We start from the raw sequence: 16,279 nt of genomic DNA, 5'->3' as shown, positions 1-16,279 counted from the left end.
GTTTCCAAAAATTGTTCACAACTATTTCGATTCAATGAAAATCCTATTCGAAAACGGTCCTTGAATGTTGCTAATGATCTATACGATCTTCCACAAGTACCAAGGTACATTATCTATGTGCAAAAAATTAATAAACAATAGAATAAAGTGAATATTTCTAACGAATTAACGTGTAGTTAAAAGTGAAATCCTCGATGATCCTTTAATAAAAATCGAGATCGTAACAGAAATTTGTCTTGAATGTTGCAACGATCTATATCTATACTATCGTTGACGAGTCGTAAAAGTGAATAATTCATTTATAGAATGTAACGAACAATCGAGTGAAGCGGAAATTCTCACTGAAATCTTTGGTGGTTGCTTAATAATTATAAAAATCGTGATAAGAATGATCCTTGAAAGTTACTACTATCGTTTTATGTACTACTATACTACTATACTACTATACTACTACTACTACTACTACTACTACTACTACTATTACCATCAATGGAAAAACCAATAAATTATTTAGCTATTGTTAAAGTAGCTCCTGTAGTTTTCAAGATATTTAAAAAAAAAACATGGTATCGCCGGCAACTTTGGGGGCTGTTTTCACTTGTTCGATATGGACGACTGCCGATAAAAAAAAGTACGTGTCAAATAATTTGTTTAGAACTACCTACCATATAAATTTTATGAAAATTGGCTTGTGTCAATTGAATATGTTCTCTTGTCAGCGTAGACACCCGGACTACCCGTTTAAGGGGTAGTCTACTCTACTCTCTTCTCTAGTTTCCGTTTCCAATATCCATTGAATTGCAGTTTTCTGTATTCGATAGCAATGTGAAATCTGGTATGGCTAACTGTAATAGTAATGTTTGTTTGTGCAGTCCGTGTTTACGCCACTGGAAATTACGGCAGCTCTGTTCGCGGCCACCATTCACGACGTGGATCATCCAGGACTCACCAATCAGTTCCTCATCAATTCGAGTGAGTATTCGATAAACGTTCTTCCATAAAGAACGTTAAGAGTCTGTTGGTTATCTCGGACGGTAGTAACGGATGTTTGATAGTAAAATTTCGGAAAGGTGCAAGTAATTTTATTCGAGCATATTTATCTGTTCAGGTTCCGAGCTCGCGCTGATGTACAACGACGAATCCGTTTTGGAGAATCACCACTTGGCGGTAGCGTTCAAGCTCCTCCAGAACGAGGGGTGCGACATATATGTGAGCATAACGACGAAACAACGTCGCACTCTTCGCAAGATGGTCATCGACATGGTTCTGTCGACGGACATGTCCAAGCACATGTCTTTACTGGCGGACTTGAAGACCATGGTGGAGACGAAGAAAGTGGCCGGTTCCGGTGTTCTCCTCCTGGACAATTACACGGACCGTATTCAAGTTCTGGAGAACCTGGTGCATTGTGCCGACCTGTCCAACCCTACTAAACCGTTACCCCTTTACCGGCGGTGGGTCAGCCTGCTGATGGAGGAGTTCTTCCTCCAAGGAGACCGCGAACGAGAACTGAACATGGACATCAGTCCGATGTGTGATCGGCACAACGCGACGATCGAGAAGTCGCAGGTCGGATTCATCGATTACATCGTTCATCCTTTGTGGGAGACCTGGGCGGACCTGGTGCATCCCGACGCACAAGAAATTCTAGACACTCTCGAAGATAACCGCAGCTCCTATTTGTCGATGATCCCTCCGTCACCGCCGTCCGACGATCAACATCAAGGAAACGAACAGCAATCTGATCGGATACACTTCCAGGTGAGACACGCGGATGAATTTGTCGCATAAAAACATGTTGGCGTAGTTGTCGAGTAGTATCTTGATAGTAACTTGAACGACCATTGTTTTGTCAGGTGACATTGGAAGAGGGTGACGAAAGCGGCGACGCCACAGAGACGGGTGATACCGGTGGACTGGGTGAAACTACCCTGCCTAGCGAGGAAGGGGGCGGTGAGACGGATGAGAACGCTGCCGAGGCTGGAATGTGACGGAGGCTCGCGGGTATTTGCAGAAAGATCCACGAGAAGGTGCAGCAGACCTGGTGGCGCGTACGTCAGTGACAGCTGGTTCGTTGTCGCCGGCCGGGTCTCTTTGCGTCGACCTACTGACTTTTGGCCAAGCTCCACTCCCTGGAACGATGGAAGAAACGTTCCCCGTTGGGACGAAGCGAGCAAGGATACGATGGAAACGTCTAGTCGCTGCTAGTTTGGATCTGGACGACGCAGAGGCTCTTTTTTCCGATGCGTCGGGAACGAGAAGAGCAGAAAAAGATAGAAGGAAAGAAAGAAAGAAAGGAAGGAAGGAAGGAAAGAGGCACGAGTAGAATCGAAAGCGAGAGACGCGAGGAGAAGCAACCTCGCACGTTATGGCGATCGTTTTTTCCTCGCTGACGCGGGTCTCAAGACGAGGAACGGTCCTCAATCGCTGCACTTCGGCTGGCTCGAAGCGTATCGAGAGCGTCGAAAGCGATATCCTCGCCTCGTCTCGCCTCGCCTCGCCTCGCCTCGCCTCGCCCCGCCTCCCCACGACTTGACTTGTTTCGCTTCGCCTCGCCTCGCCTCGTCTTGCTTCGCCTCGCTCGTCTCGCTTCGCGATGGGAAAGAACGTATCGTCGTCGTTACCATTGTCGCCCTTTTCTTTTCCGTGTTGTCGTTTGATCGGCCCCGAATCTATTACGCGTAACGAACCTCCAAGGAGGAGACGAATCTCTTGGCCAAGTACCTGTGCGAGAAGCGAACGAACGACTGATACCCAAGAGAACGATACCCCGACACGACTCGAGAGGATACAGGAAATCTCATTTCGCAGTAACAGGAGATCCTTATTGACATATCAATTACATGGTACAAGCTGAGCGGTCGATGCCGCAATCTTCGAACGATTCGATTCGGAGGATCTTCCGCGCTTCCCGGCTGACCCCAAGTCGAAACTCGTCGGTTTCTCTGCGGAGAGAGCCAACATCTCAACCACCGAGTACAAAGAACGAACGAGGAATGAGACTCCACGATGAGAACTCGAGGAGGGGATCAGGGGTAAGAACCGAACCGAAGATTTTAGAGGAACAATAGTATCGCGCTTCACGTTCATCCTTGGTTCTCCGACGAATACCTCGACAGCAACCTAATCGTTAGAAGGTCTAAGCTTATCCCTAATCGTAAGATTTTAAGTCATGCTCGCTGACTAGTATCTAGAGAAAATCGTAACGGTGGACAGAGTCCGATAAAAAGCCAGATGTCACGAATCGGACCGTTGTGTAGATGCCTTTTCTTTCGGTTCTTCATATTACGATTATCGAGTAGCAACGTTCACACACACACACACACACACACACACACGCGCGCGCGCGCGCGTACACGAGACACCGACAGTTCATTTTTAACCAAAGAATAATGTTAGTCACAATCACTACGAAAGAACAAGAAAGACAAACGAAATTCTTCGTCCGAAGAAACCAAGATGATATACAAACGAAACACACATTTCTCGCGAGTAATCATCGCACGTTTTGGCTTCTAGCGATGGTAGATTTAGGAGATCATAATCCGTGACAAAGTGAAAATTAATTAGGTAGGACATTGCAGCTCGATGTGTTTAAACGACAAAAAAAATACATAAGTAACTAATTAATAACGATAAAAAAAAAAACAGAAAAATACTAAGTACTCTCGCTTGGATGTCTGTGAATCGCTCAAATTCGAACGTCGATTCCTCGGGAACACGACGCTCTCTTTCTCGGCGAATGGGGCCACTCGCGTGCCACTTCCGGTCTGCGACGATCGTCCAAGAAAATTTTCTTTTCTTTCCAAGCAACTGTTAATTCAGAAATATTCTGTTCAATTTGAAACGAGCGTTGACATCGTACTGAAATTTCTGTCAATTGTCCTAATCGTTATGTCTGCGGCATTTAGCCGTCTTTCTGTGATCGAAACGTGTTTCTTTTTTTTCTTTTAATAATTTTTATACCCATAAATTGCCACAAAGGTGGACAAAATAAAGAGGTATTGCTAACCGAAGAAACAGAACTCTTTACTTCCTCGCCGACCAGACGCTATCGGATCGTTAAAATTTCTTGTGCGAGATTTATACAACTAATTTATAAAATACGATGAAATGATGCGCAAATGGGCTCAAATGGCGTATAGTAATAAATAATCGAGACCCACTCGAGAAAGAAGCGAAAATGTATCTGTGTCGTAGGCAGTGAACCTAGTGAATGTTCATTTTTTGTTTGTTTTGGTGCTGGCCACCAAGCTTAGTTCGTAAAAGTATTACGTAAGACTACGAGACTAGATATTAAGATGAAGATTAACTTAAACGAACTTTTTAGGCCGTAAGCAACGAGGTTATTAATGATAATTAACGTGTAACCGTAACAAAGAAGAGAAATCGAAGCGACGCGATATGGCTGTACGGACACTTTTTCGCGGGAAAAATCGATCGATCACCGCGGGATTCTTTGAAAATTCCGAAAATTCTGCTCGAAATGCAAATCGAAAGAGAAAAAGATAATCATGTAGGGACAACGGGGAAAGGAAATTCTGTTTGACTGAGAACGACCGATCAAACGACAAACAAAAGGTTTTATCGATTTTTCCTTTTCCAGTCTCCCAAATAAATTTTTATTCTATTTACTCCGTGGCAACCAATTTTCTTTTTCGATATCGTTTATAGCTGTAGCATGGCGATCACTAATCCAGTGATTGTTTTATCATGAATGACAATGCCGATGAATTCACACGATGCATGTGCTTGTATTAATTACGATGACACTGGTGACGACGATGACGAATAACAATATGATCACGCTGATGGTTGCGAGACAAATAGAGATAAAAAATACAACGTGTTTGATTGCTGGACAGTTAAATGAACATGTATTAATATCGTGTAACCCTCGTACGAGATGTATGTGTAATAAAACATATTTATTGTCGGAACTGTCAGGTCCATTTTATTTTCACGTTTACTCATTCATTCATAAAAATGAAGAAATTTTGACATATTAGTTGATTGCTAATTACGTAATAGCAATCAACAATCGTGACAAGAATAGTCCTTAAATGTTGCGGTTAATCCACTTTTTCATAAAAGTTTATAAATTATCTTTAATTGCAGTAGCTATCCTTGGCTTTCATATCCCATCCACACACACACACACACACCCGCGTCACGTACACAGTCAGTTGAGCTTGGTGCGTTTGTTCGATAGATGGCGCGTCGGTCGACGATGGTGTGGTGGACGCACTCATCGTCGTCGATAAGAAGATTTATGAAGACCGTCGATAAAGAACTAACTGTTAACTCGATGATACTCGATGTTATTCATTTGATTGTCTTTTGTGAAACATAATTTAATTTTGTTTGTCTTTCAAATATTTTAATACACTTTCTGTCAATCCATTAAGCAAGAGAGATCATTTAAAATAAATACCAGAAATTGTTATTCAATCAAAACTTTTATTTAGTCTACATTAAAATATAATATGGGTAAACCTTCCCCATAATGATCTGTCGCTGGGGATAACGACTACAAACTTGAAATGACATCTTCAAATTTCTATTAACAGGAACAACACCAATCGATATCATCCGACAGCAGATGTAACAATAACAATTGAATTGTAGAAAATGGGCATCTATGTAGGTTGTAGGCAGTCCCAATCAGTCGCGATACACTCATTTAGCCATCACTGTCGGTTAAGTAGAGCGGACAAGGTCGCCAATGGCAGACTAATTTTAGACTACTTTTTATTTTTCAGGCTATTGCTCTTTAATTTTTTACTTGTTTATATTTCTAAATTAATGGGACGAATATTTATGGGAATCATGTTGAGAATGAAAGAGAAGAGATGAAAAGAAAACGGGCCTGACAGTTCCTGCCCCTGGTTGTTTTCATTATATATAAACATTCATTTAAATAAGTAAATACATTCGATTAAAATAACATTTGTTTCATTTTTATTTCGTAGACCGCTAATTTTTGTAACCTCGGGTGAAAATTCGAATAACGAATTTCACTAGATGCAATACTAGTGACTTTCTAGTGTATCTGCAGTTATGTAGTAACATTTTATTTTCATCGTATGCACATATGCATACAGTTTGCTCACCAATCGAATCAACGTTTTACAAAATTTCAAACTCAAATTCGCCAACGTACACATTAACCGATTATAAGCTTTCTCTGTCTTCGAAAGGTAAATATTTAAGGAAAACAGAATCTCTTTTGAAAGAATAGGTTGGTCTTACGGTTTGTGAAGAAATTATTGAACAAGTAAACTGTTGATAAGAAGAAACTGTGAGAATGATATAAATTTCAAGTGCTACAAATATATTTTCAAGGTGCATATAATTTCGGTCATGTACCAAGTAAGTATTATTTTTAATTGTGTTTATATTTAGTTTTCCTTGCAGATTATGTTCGGATATTATCCAGTGTGCAATAGTTTACTGTAATCTCTTAATAATTTTATCGATTCGGTAATCACATTTTAATGATGGACAACTATTGCGCCCCACAATGGACAGATTTTACTGCTAGTCCACAACTACCCTCTGATAGTTATTTTGAGATAGAACATGAAACACACAAACCATTGGTACACTTCAAATCAAACATAAAGACCGATTTACCTATTCTGTGGATGGAAGAGTGTGTAAACAAACAATCGATTTCAGAAACAAATTTTGATGATAGCTTAGACACTGTGCAAAATACTAACGATAATACAGCATATTTTATACCATTGGGTAACACAAAACATTCTGTGGACCAAATAAAAAATGAAAACAGACTGAGCAATGCTATGGAAAGCTTGAAACTGGATGAAAAATCATGTAAAATTGATTGCGCGTGGAATGTATGGTTAACGGGAGGAACAAATTCGCTTAAGGCACCGATCCTGCCTCGTAGGCTAAAGACAGCTTTATCCAAGAAAAATTGGCAAAACATTCGCACATCAGAAATAAACAACACTGATCCATCTTCTTTGCAGAATAAACAAATAATTAACAATGTTAAGAAGAGTAACCGTGAACAAATTGCTTCCGCAAAGACAAAAACTGAACCATCGATTAAGTCAGATTCTAATTCTTCTGCAAGTTGTAGAGTTAGTTGTACAGATGAAAGAGCATCTTATAAAATTATCTCAGCTCGACGAGAACATTGTAAACCCTTTAAAGGCAAACAGTCGCAACCTAAAGTACTTACGTGCCAGTATCGCAGGGCAAGTCTTATAGAGGCACTCAAGTCTTCCAACAAGTTTATAAGTATGGCAGAGGCGGTATCTAAATTTCAGAATAAAACACCGCAACGATTTCGTACCATCAGTAATAAAGATTTAAAGCCAGGTTCCTTCATGAAATTGAAACAATCTCCACTGAAACTAACCAATCCAATTTCTCCTGCACTGAGAAGCAAAAAAAGGGCAAGACACACGACTGTTTTAAGTAAAGAAGAACGCGAAGCTGTGCAACTCGAAGAAATGAAGAAACATCAAATAAAAGCAAAACCTGTACCGCTTAATATCTTGAAGGGTCCAGCACCTTTAAAGAAAGTTACGAAAAAACCGATCACGGTTACGGAAGAATTTCGATTGACTCAACCAAAGAAGCTGATTTCTCACAAATCAGATTCACAAGTAAATATACAAAGTCAATTCGATAATAAAGAACAAAGCCATCTAAACACAGCGTCGATTGTTCGTTCCGTTAGTGCTTCAAATGTTGCCACCAAAAAGGAACCGAACCCGCGCAAAGAACATTCCATCAACACTAATGCGAAACCTGCGACAAGTGTTTTGCCATCCAGTTTTGCAGTGCGTAACAAAGAATTTCAAATGAGAAAAGAGGAAAAATTGAAGAGTTTACAGATTCAAGAGACCAATAAAATGAAGGTAGAGTTTCATGCACGACCTGTGCCAAAATTTTTAAAACCGCCATTGTCGATTAAAGATCAGAACCTGAAAAGGCGAACCGTTGCTTCGTGTCCATTCAGTTTTGCAGAAAGAGACAAAAATTTAGCCAAGAAGAAAGAGGAACACGTTAAACAGATTCACGAAAACAATAAAAAAACACGAGCATTTCATGCCAATCCTGTCCCAAGGTATAAACCACGTGGGTTATCGAAAGAAAATGTACGAGGCAAGGAGAAAGATGCGAATTCAACAAGTTAACAAGTTTCAAAACATACAACTTTTCACATCCATTTCCATATCCAACTTAGTATCTATTTTATAATATATATTTCTAATGAATGTATCGCTAATCTTTTCTTGTATAGAATATTATTCAAACATTATTTCATTAAGGTATAGTAGAGTCAAATGTATTAACAAGATATTATTTTTTTCATATATTATTGCATATAGTAATCTTGATATAGAATAGTGCAATCAATCTCTGGATTTTAATTAAATGTATCTCTCCTGTAATTCTCCCTTGTCATTTTTTAATTCAAACCACAAATATTTTTTCCACCTAATTGTACTGTACTGATTTCACTGTCCAGTAACATTGTATGTAAGTAATTGTTAATATTATTGTTACTATCTGAACAGAAGTAAGCAAGTATGGTCACAATTTGGAAAAGATTTCAAAGGAATTATTCTAAATGAAATTTACCGATAAAAACACGTCCAACTTATAATAAGTATTTCATATGATAGTTTATTAAATCGCTTATATAATAATCAAGTATCTTATAATTTCATATAAACATTCTGATTTATTAATCTAAGTGACCATACCTTTTGAAACCCTTTGTATACCTCTGTGATTAATTGATTATGATATGGATTGCTTCGATGGAAGAATCTATCCGCAGTATATCAACGTTATTAAATATTGCTATTAAATTTAATAAACTAAGCGTTTAACGATTCGTTACAAAATCTGACGATAGCTCTTACGGCTAAACATGAGGTAAGCAAGTTTATTTTGTTTAGCTTTATTATCGTTATTCCTTTTTTTCTTTTTATAAGATGTGTTCCCTACTGACAAGATTGTAATGGTTACTTTAGTTTTATATCACATAAAATATATAATAAATTTATATACTAAGAATATTATATAGCTTCAACAACGTAGTTCAATTTATTTCGAATGTACAAAGACCACACTATTATACATATCTACTTTCTTTAATTCGCATCAGTCCAAGGAATAAAAAGTCAGTTCTTGAGACAATTTAGTTGTAAAATGGTATATTAAAATTGGACACCGACGAGGCTGGCGATGCATTCAGTCGTGAAAAATTTACAAATTTTATTTAGTTTGAAAATTAGATCTGTCCCGGCCAGTATATAAATTCCAATATTAATTTATCGCGAATATAACAAATACATTATAAAATTAAAAATGTTTCCCACAAGTCCCGCTGTTCGTCTTTTCGATAATAGAAAACGAGCATCAGAGACGTTGTTTCCGTTTGATCTCTAGTTTTAACTACATGTTTTTTTTTTTTTTTTTTTTTTTTATAGAAGTTATAAATATCTCGTATCTTTAGAAATGTATTTATAAATTATTCGATGTAAAACAAATTACACTTATCGATATACATAGTTGATACTAATTGAGACTTCCGAATATAAGTCATGTTCTTTGCAAAAGATACTACTTACAATAGTTTCGCTAGCATTGCAACTAGCTTCTTCAAGGTGTTGAAGGGTTAAATGACACTGACATATATTACTGTATGCCTAACCTCACTCTGACATGGTTAACCTAGTATATAGATATATAGGTCCAGGTTAGGTCACGTTAGGCTGCGTTAGCTATGCATTGGTATGTCAGTGTCATACGTCATTGGACCTTCGAAGAAACTAGCTACAATGCTGACGAAATAACCAAGTAGCTTATGCAAAGGACACAGTTTACAACCATAAGCCTCGGTTAGTATCAATCATGAAGAACCGGGCCGTGAAAGCCTCAAGTATCTTATTAATATATGTATTTTCATGCTGAAATATACACCATGAATAGTAAATATTATCCGTCTTATTGGGAAACAGAAAATTTGCAAATTTATGATGTACAAGTCAGCTTTCTAACTCCAAATAATGTACAAATTACGAATCGATTCCATAACTACTCACACAATCATCAGATATTCGACGTTTGAAATGCATTAAGAAGACTGTTCGAAATAAAATGCAGAATAACGATTAGTGTCGATGGTGTATCGAATACAAAACAATGACTTCCTTTCATAGCAGTTTAGACTTTGCGTGTTATGCAAGTATGACGTATCAAGTAGCCATTCCTCTCGGATATCATTTTTAGGTAGTAGTATTGTACATAAAAATCATTTAAAATCGTGTAAAGATACTATGCATGTTTCACATATTTTCTGTATAAATTATATTCAAAGTGTCAAGTAATATTTATGTGGAGGCAACATCGGCACACGGTTTTTGCAAAATAGAAGAAAATGGCAGACTCATTGTACAGATCCCAAAAAGTCGTCTCGTCAAAGCTCCTTAAGAAGAGCTGATTTCGCGTTTTTCAGTTTATCCAATCGCCTCTGGAGATGAGAATTTGCCGTCTCCAACTCTTCCACGCGACCTTGAGTCTCTCTGACCTGTCAAACATTTTACAATTTCCGATTCAGGAATATATTAATCGAACGAATAAACAACGAAGAAATGCATTCTCACTTCTCTTTGTAATTTTCTCTTTTCGACTTTCAGTTCGTCTTCTGCTTTCTCGGATGCTTCTGCCGCCGACTTGTAACGTATCACTTGACTTTCTAGCCTAGCCACTGTGGCTTGCAACGTGGACATATCTTGTTCTGCTTTTTGAATCTTAAATTTATAATCTGCCAGGAGTTTATTTGCTTCTCGTTGCACGTCTTCGCTGTCTGATAAACAACCTGTGGAAGAAAACACGATATTCTCACAATTTTGATTTGTCATTAAAATGCAAGAGTTCGGGTAGCATAAATATTAACCTAATACTGAACCGGGTGATCTTTCGGATCTAATACGATTTCTGGTCTCCTCCAATTCCAATCGTAAGTGGCGTATTTCATCCTGCAATTCCTTTTTTTCAGAAGCAAATTTTCTCAGCCGAACATCTGTAATTTATTAATTTAAAAGATACGACTTACATTCGGAACCTTAACATCAACTATGAAGAACCAGGCCGTGAAAGCCACAAACATTGCATTCTGTTATTTAAAGGTGCATCATAGACAAATACCTAATGAACCTTTTCCAGCATTTTGCAATAATTCTGCTGCTTCCGTACTGACTAGTACTCTTCGTCTCGGACGTGGACCATTTTCAACGTCATTATCTTCGTTTTCGCTTTCCTCGTCATCAATAATAACTAGACCATTCTCCTAAAAACATTTCGATTTGAATATTAGGATAACAACAATCAAATTGGTTACATATTACATTATTAATTAGCTTAGCGAAAATATTAATTTTTACATACTTGTATAAGCGTATCTCTTTCTATTAGCTGGGCATGGCATATATCTAATTCATCTTTTAATCTCTGACTGATTCTTTTTAACTGTTCAGAGTCCCGATTCTTCTCTCTAAGTTCCCTGCATAGTTGTGCAACTGTTTCTTCCAACTCTTCCAGCTTGTCTTTCAATAAATCAACTTGATAGGCATAAGAAGACTTTTCATTGTCTAACTGAGCATTAGCTATCATTGCTTTTCTAAATTTCTCCTCAAATTCCTTCAACTCTAACTATAAAGAAAATCAGAACTTGGTTATGAAATACCATTTACTAATAATAAAACATAATATTGTAAACAGTACCCTGAGGTCTCTGCTTAGGCCAGCATCTTCCAAGGAATCTTCGGAAGATCTACGACTGGATTGAAAATTGTTAGAGTTTGTAAGGAGACGCGATGTCCTTACAGAATCAGGAGTTACTCTCATTGTTCTATTGACGTCGGCTAAAACATTTGAAAGAGAAATAATTTATACGGTATTATTTTATAATACTTTTTATATTTCTTTGGAAAATATCTCTACTTTTTACACAGAATGCACCATTTCTTTGACGGTTGCAAATATTTTTATCACGATATTTCTTATATCTCAAACAAATACCTGAACACATGTCGTAAACTCTATCCGCAGTCTCCTCTGCCTCTTTTTGCAGTCTTTCTAATTCGCGCATCCGTATCTCTCTTGCTTCTGCTCTTGCTTGTCTTCTAGCAGCTAATCTAGCTTCTGCCTGAAAGTATGTATGGAAAATCCATCCTGTTACCAAAAACACATTTTCACATTCAATTTATTATTAACACATTGATGCATGATATATAAACACTCATAAATGTATTAATGTATGGTATTTGTTAAAGTTCATGTGAAAGTAATGTATGTATGTGCAATTAGGAGACTCGGTCACTTTGGATTGGTAAATACTTACATTTGTTTCTTTTGTAATTAACAAATAAAATACTACTAACGTTAATAATTGTGATACCTAATACTGCAAATATTCTTTTTGTTCGCTATACATTCTTACTTTGAGATAAACTTATCACGAATGATGTAATTCCCTATCCAATGTAACAATACACACAAGCACCAAGGTCAAGCACATGTACAGCAACATTTGTTCATATATGTTTAGCACGTTGAAAAACTACAACTCGATCGACAATATACATTCATATAATCTTTTATAATCAACCTGATATCTATAATAATAAGATTGTATATATGAGAATTTTTTTTTCGTGGATAATTATGCCTTCTAACATACTTCAGAACAGATAAAATCAATCGTAAAGTACATCATTTCCTTTCTTTATTCTATTTTTTGCTACAAATTCTACCATGTGGCTTGCTTATACAAAAAATCAGGCCATACCTCCTTGGCAATCTGATCGAAAGCTTGATCCTCTGCTGAATGTCGCGTAGCAGTCCGTCTACGCCCAGCTATAGCAGATTCCATTTTGTATTCTGTGCTTTAATACACACTTTTCGCTTTGATACCAGCAACTCACGCTAGACAGATCCACGTCCTTTATCGCGCAAGAAGACAAACCACCACACTAAAGGACAAAGGGACATATGCTAGAGCCAGAAGTTTGCGAGCATGTTTTAAGCATGATTACCATTAATATGCATAACGAATGACTTGTTGGCACCACTGGATGTATCATACAAATGAAAAAATGATGTTTATAAAGCATTAACGTTAAAACATTGCAGGGAAACTTATTTGAAACTAAATTTACTTTTAAACTGTTATTTATCCACTTTTTATCTGGTTATTCGCGGATATTATGTAAATGTATATACGCTATAACTATTGAAAACGATACTGTTTTTAAAGGAAGAACATAAATTTTCAAATAAGCAGTTCCGAGCATATGCTTAAGTAAACTTTTTCGTTAAAGATTCCATTTTCTATTAAATTTTACGTTAACACCCTTTTATTCGTTAAACCTATCTCTGCATTAATGGTGGCATTTTTTGAAAGTATTACAGCTTGAAAACTTTTATTTCTCGTATCTCTTCTAGACCTAACCTAGACATATACATTAAATTTAATGTTAACAGGTTCGATTAGTAGATAAGAACTGTAACTATTATTGTAGTAGATTACAACACCCTTATAATCTTACATCTTCTATATATTAATGGGTTATTCTCGTTTATAGGAATAAACAACCGAATAAATATTCGAACAAGTCCCGTACTTTCTATGAGTTATAGGTTGACAATACCCGGCGACATGCGAGAGTGGTCTTGTTAGGGAATGGTAAACTGAATTTAGCACAGGTAAAAATGGTCCTTCGTGTTCTAACGTTACAATGTTTTCACGCTAAGAATAACACCTTTACAGTACAGGTCTAATTACGTGCTTGCTCGCACTTTGCATATCACTTGGCGATCAACGGTGAATCCACAATTGACCACATTCACAAGAATTCGCGATGCACGACACGGATATCATATCTGTATGAAACAGTGTTACCAGATTTGATGCTTTTTCCAAGCATGCGCATTAGAAAACAGCGGTGTATGAAATCAGTATTACGGGCACTAACGACTACCGGACCCAGAAAAACGAAAAGGCTTTTCTTCTTATTTTTAGTCAAAATAAAATTTTCATAGCTTTGGTAAAGGTGTTGCATTGGGTTCTTCAAATATTCAGGTTCTTTAAAGCATTCTGTACCCAACAACATTTTTTTTAGTTTCTGTACAAAAGGATTTTACAGCCGAGATACCGTTAACATCGATACAACGATAAAGTTTCAGATAGCTCAGTTCGCTCAGATAATTAAGTTACTTCAACATCGTTCACTCTTTTAGCTTCTTTATTGTTGTACAAAAATGTTTTAATTAATTTCTAGGACAATCTGAAAGGAGCCCGAAAGATAATCCCTTCTACTCCGTCAAGGCACGTTACTGGCACCATGTCCAACGCGCGTGCGCGAAAAGAGTATATCGCATCTGGTAGCACTGCATGGGAACATGAATTCAGAAATAAAATGTGGCAAAGTTGCATATTCGAAGGCGTATACAGGCTGTATTAAAATTAATTATTCAAATTTTTCATACATATAATACTCGTAGAAATGAACAAAAGAGTGTTAGCGAACGCTTTTATCTTTTTTCGACAAGTGTACGTATAATGTTGAACGTACATGAAAACGGTCGAAGTAAGTACTACATGTATCGAAACGAGTCGAAGACATTTCAGGCAATTACCGTGACGAATCAAATTTTTCTTTGTAAACTGTCTAAAAAACTACTAGATGTGACTTGGATTCGTTTCATTGTTTTGTTTGTTTCAATGATTACAGACAAGTCACTAGCATTCTCGATAATACAGGGAAAATGCCACGGATAAAAAAGTAAGGTTGAATATGTTAAAATGTTATCTACTTAATAATGTTTTTAAGCTTTCTAATCTGTATTGTTGTTATTATTTCCGTAGCTATCTTCATGTCATTTTCTTCTGTATCGTTATCGCGAAACGAGATACGAGAAACGAGCAACGAAGTTTTCGTAGACTAACCTCTTCAAGAAGAAATTATTTTGTTTTTAAACGATCAAAAATAAAACAGAAATCTCGATTATTCACGTTAATCAGGAATAAAAATTCAAGGGATAAAGAAAATACTGTATAATACAATGTAGCTGCCATATCTTTTTACTCTAAATGTTCGTATATTATTATATCTTGTTGATACTTGAACGTTTAGGGTTATAAAGCCACGGTTAATCGAATCGAACAAATATTTGTATTAATCGCGAGAGATAATCGATATTCAACTCAAAATTTGGCTCGTCAATTTCAGAACAGCCTGTATATGCGTACATATACATGTATAGATATTTAATAGACTCGCACACCCACACATCACAGCTGAACACATGCAAATTAAGACCTTACTGTATACTGTATCGTCAACCTTTTTTCCACTGTTTCTCTGACCGTATTCCTATCAAATGAGACTTACGGATGTAGGAAATTGCTGTCAGCCAGCGGATAGGCGCATCTTTTCCCCAAAGGAACCGCGTGCGAAAATAAACCGGGAGACACTATAAATACAATCGATGGAAATCGGATGAGTTCACTACGATGACCATCAGCGGGCCGAGAATCGGAATCGACGACACGACGACGATGCGGTTCCGGTGCTCGATTAGAGTTTAGAGTCGACCACGGTCCATGTAATACGTCGAATACATCAAATGTATCCTAAAGGCGAGAATGTCACGCGCGAGCCCAGACAATGCGCTCTTCCTCTCTTCTATTGGCAACAACTCGCGAAAACGATGTGCTGGCTCGCACTCGAATATAGCGGAAGACACATTTTTCGATCGAATGAATATACATATATGTATCCTGGGACCTGGCTGGGAGTTGGAAGTTGGGAGTTGGAACGGTGATGCATGCGAATGTGAAAGCACACACACAATCTGCGCCGCGCCTCGAATCACCGAAATTGGTGGAGTCATCTGTGTTCCTAGTAGCACAACACACTTTATCCTTGCACACTTACCGGCAACCGTTCGACTATATACTTCACATTTCAAATACATTATTATCGACTGAACTATGTCGAGGATCGATTGTTGTAATATTAAAATGCTTCTTTAATCTAATGCACGCAAGAAACTACGTTTACACGATCTAGTAACGCTAACGTTATAACATTTTTTCCATCTAGGGGAAAATCATCAGAGTTGCTATACCAACCGCAATGTAGATCGAAGCTCTTCGGAGTGATGGGCAAAACCCTAGGCTTCGAATAAATCTGAAGTTTGGTGATATGTTCGTCTCGTT

At 37.5% G+C, this 16,279-nt stretch overlaps 3 protein-coding genes across 25 annotated transcripts in view; 2 read left to right on the top strand and 1 right to left on the bottom strand.

The window, feature by feature from the left end:
* The window catches only part of LOC128892853 (cAMP-specific 3',5'-cyclic phosphodiesterase), a 179,014-nt gene extending 176,701 nt beyond the window's left edge, over positions 1–2,313 (top strand). For all 14 annotated transcript variants that reach the window (XM_054153451.1, XM_054153453.1, XM_054153448.1 and 11 more), the window contains 3 exons: positions 873–972; positions 1,109–1,761; positions 1,857–2,313. In XM_054153451.1, coding sequence (XP_054009426.1) covers positions 873–972; positions 1,109–1,761; positions 1,857–1,991 — 888 coding nt within the window. In that variant the 3' untranslated portion in view covers positions 1,992–2,313. The remainder of the gene's footprint in view (positions 1–872; positions 973–1,108; positions 1,762–1,856) is intronic.
* Positions 2,314–5,180: 2,867 nt separating this feature from the next.
* On the top strand, positions 5,181–9,071 carry LOC128892856 (targeting protein for Xklp2-A-like). Of its 3 annotated transcripts, XM_054153459.1 has the most exons (3): positions 5,181–6,345; positions 6,418–7,898; positions 8,000–9,071. In XM_054153459.1, exons 2-3 carry the CDS (start codon positions 6,498–6,500, stop codon positions 8,048–8,050), a joined length of 1,452 nt encoding a protein of 483 aa, XP_054009434.1. In that variant the 5' UTR covers positions 5,181–6,345; positions 6,418–6,497; the 3' UTR covers positions 8,051–9,071. The 3 variants fall into 3 exon arrangements, with proteins under 3 accessions (XP_054009434.1, XP_054009432.1, XP_054009433.1); XM_054153457.1 differs by having other exon boundaries at positions 6,418–9,071; XM_054153458.1 differs by having other exon boundaries at positions 6,406–9,071.
* Positions 9,069–16,010, bottom strand: LOC128892858 (leucine-rich repeat flightless-interacting protein 2). Of its 8 annotated transcripts, none has more exons than XM_054153463.1 (11): positions 15,450–15,918; positions 13,680–14,445; positions 13,092–13,126; positions 12,845–13,028; positions 12,076–12,202; positions 11,779–11,918; positions 11,443–11,706; positions 11,203–11,344; positions 10,952–11,077; positions 10,659–10,873; positions 9,069–10,582 (listed from the first exon to the last, which is right to left on the bottom strand). In XM_054153463.1, exons 4-11 carry the CDS (start codon positions 12,926–12,928, stop codon positions 10,472–10,474), a joined length of 1,209 nt encoding a protein of 402 aa, XP_054009438.1. In that variant the 5' UTR covers positions 12,929–13,028; positions 13,092–13,126; positions 13,680–14,445; positions 15,450–15,918; the 3' UTR covers positions 9,069–10,471. The 8 variants fall into 8 exon arrangements, with proteins under 8 accessions (XP_054009438.1, XP_054009441.1, XP_054009436.1 ...); XM_054153466.1 differs by having other exon boundaries at positions 12,076–12,228; positions 15,450–15,916; XM_054153461.1 differs by lacking the exon at positions 13,092–13,126.
* Positions 16,011–16,279: the final 269 nt, after the last annotated feature.

Source organism: Hylaeus anthracinus, unplaced genomic scaffold (assembly GCF_026225885.1).
Source record: "Hylaeus anthracinus isolate JK02 unplaced genomic scaffold, UHH_iyHylAnth1.0_haploid 2, whole genome shotgun sequence".
Classification (NCBI taxonomy): Eukaryota; Metazoa; Arthropoda; class Insecta; order Hymenoptera; family Colletidae; genus Hylaeus; species Hylaeus anthracinus.
Note: the sequence above shows the minus strand (reverse complement) of the source record. Positions and strands in the feature narration are given on the sequence as shown.